This window comes from Egretta garzetta, unplaced genomic scaffold (assembly GCF_000687185.1).
Source record: "Egretta garzetta isolate BGI_Z169 unplaced genomic scaffold, ASM68718v1 scaffold1162, whole genome shotgun sequence".
In the NCBI taxonomy this organism is placed as follows: Eukaryota; Metazoa; Chordata; class Aves; order Pelecaniformes; family Ardeidae; genus Egretta; species Egretta garzetta.
Window position 1 is genome coordinate 35,768 of NW_009258878.1, and position 9,339 is coordinate 45,106.

Here is a 9,339-nt window from a genome sequence, read left to right on the forward strand (position 1 = left end):
CTCGCCAGTTTGAATCCGCAGATGGTTTTGTTTTCTGCCGCAGTGAAATGCAACTTGGTTTGAAGGATCAGAATTTTTATATTTCTTTGTATTTTTTTTTTTTCCCTGTGTGGTAAAGCCAATAAATGGATTTAAGAAAAATAAATAAGGAGTTCTCACCTTTTTTTTTTTTTTTTTTTTTTTTTTCTTGTGAGTGTTCTTTTCACGGTCTCCTTTGAAACCTGGTGGCGGTGGTGCAGGTTACTTCCTCTTTGTGCCAAAAAAAAGGGTTTTCTTAACAAAACCAAGGGTATTTGAGCTGAGCGGTTCGTGTTCGCGTGACCAACCGACCCCACAGCCGGAAGGAGCCGAGACGGGTTTCAGCCAAGAGTGGCTTTGAAACGTTTCCAGTCTGCTTCACGATCTCCCTGCATCGGCAACCCCGTTCCTCTCCACCGCCTCCGTCCCCGGGACGCGGGGTTCTTTAGGGCCTGACCTCAAGACCGAGTTTAAAACGGGGTTTAACTGAGCTCGGGTTGCATCTCTCCTGTTGTATTTCTTCTTTCGCCCACAGGGAGGCTCTGAGGAGGACGCAGCCCGATCCCAGCGCAGCCTCTCTCCTCTGAGCAGCCGAGACTGGGAGAGACTGGGAAGGAGGAAGCCTACTGGTGCCGCGGCCGGCGTGGGATGCTGCTGCCCGAGCCGCCGCGGAAAGGGGAAGAGAAGGCGGCAGAGATGAGGGCGCTTCTGGGCAGCGTTTACTGCTGCTCCCTGTAGTAAATGGAAGAAACTTCCTCCTTTCCCCCCACTTTTTCCCTCAAATCCACCCTCCTGCGCTCTCCTCCAACTTGGCTGGACACGAGTGCCCAGGACAGGCTAGGAGAAGGGGAGGACCCCTTGTTTTCCTGTTGATGGGGTTGCTGAGAGCTTGAGGGCGGTAAAAAGGGTGGGAGTGGGGGATTAAAACGAAAATTCTCTGGGGGTTGTTGGATTGAGCGCTCCTCCAAGCCTCCCCCCAAGCTCTCTGAACCCCTTGCGTGCTTCCACCTTGCTCCAAGAGTGCTGTAAAAGTTTCAAAACTGTTCTATTCCCACAGGTCAAGTGAAAATAGGGGGGAAGGAAATGCCCTGCAGGCCTTTTGGAGGAGAGGCAACGGCAGGAGCATCCCGTCGCGTGTGCCAGGACGCGGTGAGTGCCAAGCGTGGGCTGTGTTGGGGTAGCTGCACCCCACGCCTACCCATGAGTCAAAGTCCAGGTGTGGAAAAAAAATGATAAATGAAACCAAAATTACCTGCCAGCTGGGTTGGGCTCTGCTTATTGGAGCTGAATTGCTCGTGACTGCGCTGAGAGACGACAGAGTTCATCCGAGAGGCCCGGAGGGTGGAGGTGGTGCAGGTTGAATGCACGAGCGCAGGGGAGACTCTGCCCACTTCGGTGGAGGTCTTCATCCCCTTCAACCTCTCCCTCCTCCTCCTCTGGCTATCTGAGGGTCTGACCCCTGTCTCACAGACCAGCCTTGTCTCTGCAGTCTGCTCAGGAGCCGTTCAGGCTTCTTTATTGAGGTGGCTTTTGTGCTTTATGCTTGGTATCAACGAGAACGGGAGGGGAGGACCTTGAGCAAAGCCCTTGGGTCCGTGAGGTGCCCCAGCCCATCCTGGCCACAGCTTTTCCCCTCTCCCCTTGCTCACCTAAGAAGGAAGCTCGCAAAGACCCAGTTATCTGTCGGGAACTGAGAGCTACCTTGAGCAAATGCTCCCAAATCTGCTCCCCAACCTCTGCTCCTGGTCCTGATGTAGCCCACCAACCACAAGCCGTGCTAACCACCCCATATCTTAATTTTTTTAAAGCCTTGAATTTTTAAACAGCCTCATGAACAAACAGCTTGAGCACAGGGTGTTCTTTGACAGCAGGGCAGCGGTGTTTTCATTATGGGCAGGGCACCAGCCAGGTAAACACATCGGCTTCCTCTCTGTCAGACAGAAGTCCATGGCCTACGCAGGTTTGTTGAGATTAAAAAAGAGAACAAACACCAAAATGGGTGAGATTGCATTTGTGAGGTTGAAGCTCTTCTGTGTAAGAAAATAAGGGGGAGAAAATCAGGTTTACAGCCCCCTCTGGGGTGTGGAGCTGCTGCTGTAGGGCGTTTGGGTGTTGCGGCCCCATCGTGTCCCTAAATTGGATGTTTCTGCTCTGCAGAAGATCCCAGATGCCCTTGGCTCATTACAGCCTCCCCCGGCCAGCTCCAGCACATCCCAGGTGGAGCCGGTCACCCTTCCAGAGGGGTTTTCTGTTGGTTTTCTCCTAACTTGTCCCTTTTTTTCCATGCATGACAGGGGACATCTTGCAGCCAAGCTCCTGCTCTTCCCCTCCCTAGCTTTTCTGCGGAGCGGGCAGCTCTCAAACACTGTCAGCCTCCTCCACGATGGGTGCTGAGAAGGGGAACACCTCCTGCAGCAGGTTGGTGACGAAGCAGGGCATCTCCTTGCATCCCTCGTAGGTGCCCCTGGCCTGGCATCGAAACGCCACCTCCCAGTTAATGCGGGTCATGAGGCGGTTGAGGGCCAGGTGACGTTCCTCTCCCTCCAGGAACTTGAGCAGGGCCTGAAGGAACATGGATCCCGAGATGTTGAGGAAGGCCACGTAGCCTGCGGAGTGTAAAGGAAGGAGAGCGACGTTGGCTGTGCCGTGGCCCTGTCATGGCTACACGGTCATGTTTTCGGCTGGCGTTGGCGTGGCAGGGGCTCTCCCTTACCTGGGCTGCAGGCGAACATCACGGCGGTCTGGGGCGGCATGGAGAGGTAGACGGAGAAGCAGTCTGCCTCGCGCTCTGGCTCAGGCCCCCCGCTGTCGCACTCCAGAACCTCTCCGTGGTCCAGCTCTTTCCCCCGGCAAGCCTGTGGGCAGAGCGTCTGTTGTGAGCGTCTGCCTCTCCCTTTTGCCCATCTCCAGGGCAAGCCTAAAGCTCCTGGGGGCTCCGTGGGCTCCCTGTGGACCTGTAGCCCCCTCCAAGCCAAGCCTATGACCCACCCCGTGGTGCAGAGCCCCTCCTGACTCCCATTCCCTGAGCCCCACGTGGTTCTTCTCCCGCCTCCACCCCCTCCTCCTCTCATCCATGGAGCAGCCTCTTCCCTTATCATCCATCGCAGCTTAGGTTTGCCAAGTCTCTCTTCCCGACCAGCCTGGAGATGGGGCTCCCCCCTCTCTTCCCGACCAGCCTGGAGATGGGGCTCCCCCCTCTCTTCCCTCCACATTTCTCACGAGGCTGGATCCCCTTCTTGTTGCATTTACCCCTCCCCAGTAAATGCGGTGCTGCACGTGCGAACCCCTAAATACACCTGGAAGCATGGAATTCCACTGGGAACGTGCTGGCAGAGGTTTCCCTTGGAGAGCAGCCCAGTCCTTTACTCTACATGATGCTTTGGTCTCTCCTGCAGGGACGGAGTTACCGGGCTGGCGTTGGGAAGGCACTGGAGAGGGACTAAGCGCTGCTGAGGCTGCTCTGAGGGCACGTGTCACCCCTCCCTGTGGCCACCTCTGCTGGGACGCGGTGGTTGGGCCCAGCCCAAAGGGCAGCAGTGGATGAGTCCCAGCTTTAGGGGAGAGCGGAGCATCCCCTCTCCTCTCCCTGTGCAAACCCCCTGCCAATGCTGGCCGTTAAATCCTCCCTGGGGACGCGGCCCGCAGAGATGCCTGCAAGCTGGCCGCAACACCCCGGCACTGAACTGAGAGGGGGACGGAGGCCAGCGGGAGCCGCAGGGACCTGAGAGCCGTGGCGATGCCGAAGGGGAAGCAGCCCTTCTCTTCCGGCCCAGGCGGTGGCTGCTCGACGAGGACAGCATTTGTCAGCACAAGCACGAGCTTTGCTTGCTGATCGAGGTGCCCAGACCAGTCTCCGAGGCTGTTGGCTTGGCCTGGGGCACATCCCTGGCTCTTGCCTCTCCCTGAACAGCAGCCAAGCCCTTTGCCAGAAGAACCCAAATGCCGTGAGTGATTTAGCCTTGTTTTCGGGTGAAAAGACTCCTGTAGATTTGCATAATGCTCGCAGGGCTCACGCTACCGGCAGGTATCTGTGCCGTTGCCAGATTGTTTGTTCAAGGGATCTAATCCTCCCTTGTCAGAGCAGTGTTAGGGCATACTTCCACGTTCACGCTCCTCAACGCTTTGGAACCAGCTGTGGGCTTTATTGATTTATTTATTTCTACCACCCACCCCCCGCAAGTCCCCTTCACAGCTGGGCTCCTCCCAGCCCTACCCCAGGGGGATTGCTGTCCCCAAATGCCATGGTGTTGGGATTTGAAGGCAGCTTTTACCAATCCTGGTGGTGTCTGGGAGGAAGATTTGATCCCAGCAAGGTTGTGTTTCCCGGCAAATAATTCAGCTTTGACCCAGGGAGTCCAGAGGGTGCAAAGCACCGGGAGAAACGCTCCTGGCTGGAGGCACCACAGGAAAGACCGAGGCTGTTTCCCGCAGCAGGGACACGTGTATGGGTGATGAGAGGCTGGGAGAGGAGAGCACGAGCTTCCAAATTGGTGGAAGCAGGACAAGAGAGGGATGGAGGGGTGTGGTGGGAAGCTGGGGAGCAGCGAGGGGACCGAGCTCACCCGTGGCTGTACCAAAATGCCGTTCACGCAGATTTATGCCTTTGGGCTCGTGTCAGTCTAATTCTGTGCAAACTTAGCAAGGAGGGGATCAAATGATCATCCAATGGTGGTGTTACCTGGATAAAGAAGATTTTGGGTATTTTGGTGAGCACTGGGCACTTCCCCGAGGATAAAATCTGGAAAATCCGTGGGAGCTGAAGCGGCTCCGAGTCACAACCGAATATGACCCCCTCCTTTCCATGGCTGGAGATGATGCTCACAAAGTGCTCCCCATGCTCACAGCCGCTCTCTGCAAAGACACGGCCCAAGCGATGCCGTCAAGCGCTGACGCGGGCTGTGGCAGAGGGTGCTTGGGTCTGGGGGTGGGGAATGAGGGCGAGCTGGGCTGGGGGAGGATGAGAAGGGGGCTGAGGGGCTGGCAGCAGGGCGCGTACCTTGCCGGTAAAGGTCTTCCATCTCCTTGGCTGTCTGGTTATGCATCAGCTTCACCTCGTAGTTGAGCCGGGAGAGCACCTTGGAAAGCTTCTCCGCTTCCCTCTTGGCTCCTCTCCGGGTCCCAAATTCCGGGTCACCGCCAAAATCGGTGTTGACGATGAGAAGAGCCCGGCTTGGCCGCGGCTGGGCCATGCTGGGCTGTCCCCTGGGGTGGCCCGGTGGTCCCCAAAGCCCCGCTGTGCCGGCGCAGCAGTTGGGCTCGTCGGGCAGCGAGCCCCGAGTGCTCCTTCGGGAAGTCCAGGGGAGCGTCTCCCATCCCGCCGGCTGACTCAGCACCAGCGTGGCTGTTCAAGGGGCAATGCGGGGGGGCTGGGCTGGCACTGTCCAGCCTGGGGCACATGGGGAGAATGGGGGGAAGAAAAGGAAAAAACAAAAAAAGAGAATTTTTTTTCTCTGAGGGGCTGGGGGGTGGGAATGCCCGCAGAGCAGGAAGCACCAGGCCACCCCTCCCTGCCTTTCCCACCAGGGCTGAGACTTTGTTTCCCCAAAAAGCCGGGCAATTCCTGCTTCCCGTCCCTGACTGCGGGGAAAATGACCCCTTCCAGCTTCCCCCGGCTTTTTGGCCAGTGCGGCCTGACCCTGCCCACTCCCAGGCAGGCGGGAGGCACTGGTGGGCTGGTCCCACCCTCTTGGGGCACCCACTTAGGGCAGTTACCCCCCCACCCCCCCCAAACCCTCTGTGCCGGCGCACAATGAGCGACACGCTCGCAAGGACAGGTCTCGACCGCGTCCCCTCTCCCCTTCCCAACCTTCCCGACCCGGACTGTCGGAAAGCAACCCCCTCACCCCACCCTGCCTGATCCCGCGTCACACGGGGCAAATCACGAGGCGATTCTCGTTATTTTATTAATCTCTGCTCTCACATGCTTCCCTTCCCCCAAGGGCTTCCCAACCTTTTCCCAGCAGAGAGGTTTGTTATTGCTAAAGGGGGGGGGGGAGGGGGTTTGCCCCATCTCGGGGCGAGGGAGGGTAGAGCAGCACTAAAATACGGCTGTGTGCCTGGGGGGTGCTCCTGCCTGCTGGGCACCGGCTGGCTGCGGCTCTGCGATAGCGTTAAAGCTGGCTTAAACCGTGCTGGAGGGACCGGCTTACCCCAACCACCCCACCAAGCCGGGAGCCAGCTCCTTCCCAAAGGCCCGTGCCCACCAGCGGCTTCGTTACGGTGCTGGGGATCGGGCTGGCGCGGTGGCCCCTTGCCTGCGGTGGAGCTGGTGCCCATCCCGCGGCTGGCAGGGCTTTACCAAACCTGCCCGGTGCTGCCCGGGCAAGCCCCCGCGCGGGGAGGTGCTGCTTCCTCTGCCTCCGCACCCCCGGGGCTGCTGCGTCCCCACGCGGAGCTGCAGGAGCCCGGCTCGGCACCAAAGCTGCCGCCCGAAAAAGAGGGAAAGCATCCCCGGGGGGACTCGCTCCCCTTGACGCAGCAGGCCCGGAGGGGGGTGGGGGGCAAGTGGTTGATGCTCCCCTGATGGTCCCGGTGGCTGCCATGGGTGTTGCTGGTTGAAGGTGTTGGGTTTTGCCTTCTGGTGCAGCTGGGTTTTTGGGGGTTGCCTTGGCTTCTTCCCTCCTGGCCGCTGCTGCTCTTTGGAGCCCCTCGTCCCGGTGCCGGGAGAGGGGGGTTGCCCTCCAAAGGGCAGCCAGGGATCGGCGCTGGTTTTGCCGGCTGGCAGTGGACATTGTGGTGGAAGGAGGTGAGCTCTAGGCAGGCAAGGTGCAAGGCAAGCCGGCTGGAAATGGGTACGACATCTTCCTGGGCTGTAATCTTTCAGCTTTGCGTTAGAGCAGGGTGGGCTAGGGGTGCTCAGCAGCTGAAAATAAGGCACTGGGGGTGATCAGCGGGCTGGGGGGAGAGGGACGGCAGGCGTCAGCACTGCTTCTTGGCGCTGGTGGCCTGCGCGCGCTTCTTCAGCCACACCACGTCGGCGTAGAGGTTGCGCTTGAGGACGGCGCTGGCGCAGATGAAGGCTCCTTGCAGGGCTCCTATGAAGCCCCCGAGGCACAAATCCTGCCCTGGATGAGAGCGGGAGGTGGCGATGGCAGTGGCCGCGGTGGGGACCGATGAGCAGCCCCAGTTGACCATTGCCCCTTCTCCCCAGCAGGGAAAGGGCCTCATCCTGCCCAGGATCAGCGTCGGGCAGGGGGGCAACACCCAGGAGCTGGAGGAGGGACAGCCCTTTCCTCCTGCCATTGGGACCATGCAGCTCCACGTAGGCGTCCTCCAGCAGCATCACCCCATGGCATGGCAGCGCCTAGTCCCCCCGTTTCTTTGAAGGTTTTTCTTCCCCCGTTTGCTGCTCCCCCAGAGGTGGCCTCCTCTGAGACCATGGTGCCCAGGCGGTGGCCATGGTACCTGTCAGGTAGAGGTTGGGGATGGCCGTCTGCGCCCTCATGGTGGCAAGGGCTTCAGCTTGCAGGTTGGCAGGGCTGTGCTCAATGCCATAGATCTGCCCCCTGGGGCTGGCGATGTAGTGCTGGTTGGTGAGGGGTGTCCCTCCAGAGATGTACTCGATCTGGGGGCCACAAGGGGACAACGTGGTCTGCAGGGGGTAGGCACGGTGCTGGGGGGGTCTCATGCCCAGGAAAGCTGTTCTCAGGGGGTACGGGCTGGGACAGGTTTCCTCACAGACCCTTGGGTGCTGGTTCTGGCCAGGTTTGGTGCCAGGATGGCACTGGAGGACCATCACCCCCCCCTTGCACCATGCATTGTCAGGAGGCAGTGGCAATGGGTTGGTGTGGCGCTGCCCTCGTGTCCAGCAGACCCAGGCCCAGTTCCTGCATTTGCAGGACAGGGCTGGGTGGACAGGACCCAGGAGAGGAGGTGAAGGACCCACAAACCCCAGGTTTCCTCACCCGGTCCTTGATGCGAGGGTAGAGCTTGAAGACAGCCTGCATGGCGGTGTCCACGAAGGTCTTCTTCAGCTCCTCGTAATCGTCCCCCCGCTTAGTGACCTGCTTGTCCTTCCACTCCTCAAACCACTCGTATCTGGCGAAGGTCATGATGGCCAGCGTGGATTTACCTGCAGCAGGACACAGTTGGGGCAGTTGTCCCTCTGCCCACCCTCGTGCCACCCTTGCGCTGCCGCAATCCCAACCCTCCCCACGCAAACCCCTCAGGCCTCCCCCGCTCTTTGCGGTCCCATCTCCTTCATCCCATTATCTTGAAGACCACTTGCGCCAAGCAACCTGCTGGGCAGCTTTGACTATTTTAGGAGAACCTCCATGGTTGCGGTCATCAGTCAAAGTGAAACCCAAGGACGCATTTTCAAGCCACTCCTGAGCACATGTGGCTGGGCTTGAGCCGTCACCTGGGTGCCTGGTTTCCCAGGTGGGGTCCTTGGCTGACGGGCAGGTGACAAACAGGAGGGGGATGTGCTGGGCAGCTTCTTCTCTGGAGGAAGCCAGGTAGCGATTGGTTCTGCGGAGAGATACGAGGCCGTGAGGATACGAGGATTTCTCCCGTACCAAAGGGGCCACAGCCAAAAGCTGGACCCGTGCCTCAGCGGGACAGCCTACCCTCCCAAAAGCCCCACAGACCCTGGGGCTCAGGGCTTTCTTCTCTACTCCAGGGCCCGATGTTCGCACTCACTTGCGCAAGAGCCCCAGTGCCTGCCCGGGACCCAAAACTGCCGCGAGCACTGGCTACGTCCAACTCCCCACGCGGAGGGGGGGATCTGCCAGGAGGGGTTTCTGAGTCACCACCCGGGAATGCGTCTCCTTACAGCAAACGCAGCTTGGCCAAGGTGAAGCCCAACCTACATTTCCTCCAGGTCATTCCCTGGGTAGATGAAGTAGTTGGCCGGCTCCAGCCCCAGCTCTTCCCATGAGCCATTAAGACCTACGAAGACGGTCAAAGTCCCTTGGCCGTGTGTCACCATGCGGAGCTGAGACTGGATCTCTGTGAGACAGGGGGACAAAGGGGGAGAATCACCGTTTGCTGGGGTCCTTGGTGGCGGTGAAGTGGTTTCTCCTAGAAGCCGCGCTCATGTCTACGTCGCTCGCCTGTTGGCTCGGGAAACGGCTTTATCGCACCACACGCCCTGTGTGTGCAAGGGGTGGGAGGGCAGCTCCTGCAGGCTGCAAGGACGGCAGCAGCGCTGCCCTTTCCCGTCGGGAACGCCTGGGGGGCCCCTGGCTGCAGCGTTTGCTGCTCCTAATGACCTTCTTGGATTCAAACGTGCTCCTGCTCTGCTAACGTTGAATCACTTGAGACCAGGACCATTGCCTAGAAGGCTCTCACCCAGCCATGCCACTGCCCCCCAACCATGCC

The 9,339-nt window shown here is 59.3% G+C and overlaps 2 protein-coding genes and 1 long non-coding RNA gene across 3 annotated transcripts in view; 1 reads left to right on the forward strand and 2 right to left on the reverse strand.

The window, feature by feature from the left end:
• Positions 1–297: 297 nt before the first annotated feature.
• Positions 298–4,586, forward strand: LOC118451772. Its single transcript, XR_004841324.1, has 3 exons — positions 298–1,167; positions 2,313–2,436; positions 3,414–4,586. It is a non-coding gene; the product is annotated as an uncharacterized LOC118451772 (long non-coding RNA).
• Positions 2,316–5,207, reverse strand: LOC104121759 (caspase-3). The gene is made up of 4 exons (XM_009633801.2): positions 5,015–5,207; positions 4,697–4,869; positions 2,732–2,873; positions 2,316–2,624 (listed from the first exon to the last, which is right to left on the reverse strand). The coding sequence occupies exons 1-4, from the start codon at positions 5,205–5,207 to the stop codon at positions 2,377–2,379; spliced, it is 756 nt and encodes a 251-aa protein (XP_009632096.1). The 3' UTR covers positions 2,316–2,376.
• Positions 5,208–6,936: 1,729 nt separating this feature from the next.
• RETSAT (retinol saturase) overlaps positions 6,937–9,339 on the reverse strand; it is a gene marked incomplete at its 5' end in the record, with an annotated part of 6,404 nt that continues 4,001 nt past the window's right edge. The window contains 5 exons of the mRNA XM_035889428.1: positions 6,937–7,082; positions 7,423–7,582; positions 7,923–8,089; positions 8,378–8,487; positions 8,829–8,967. Of these exons, the coding sequence (XP_035745321.1) occupies positions 6,937–7,082; positions 7,423–7,582; positions 7,923–8,089; positions 8,378–8,487; positions 8,829–8,967 (722 nt within the window). The remainder of the gene's footprint in view (positions 7,083–7,422; positions 7,583–7,922; positions 8,090–8,377; positions 8,488–8,828; positions 8,968–9,339) is intronic.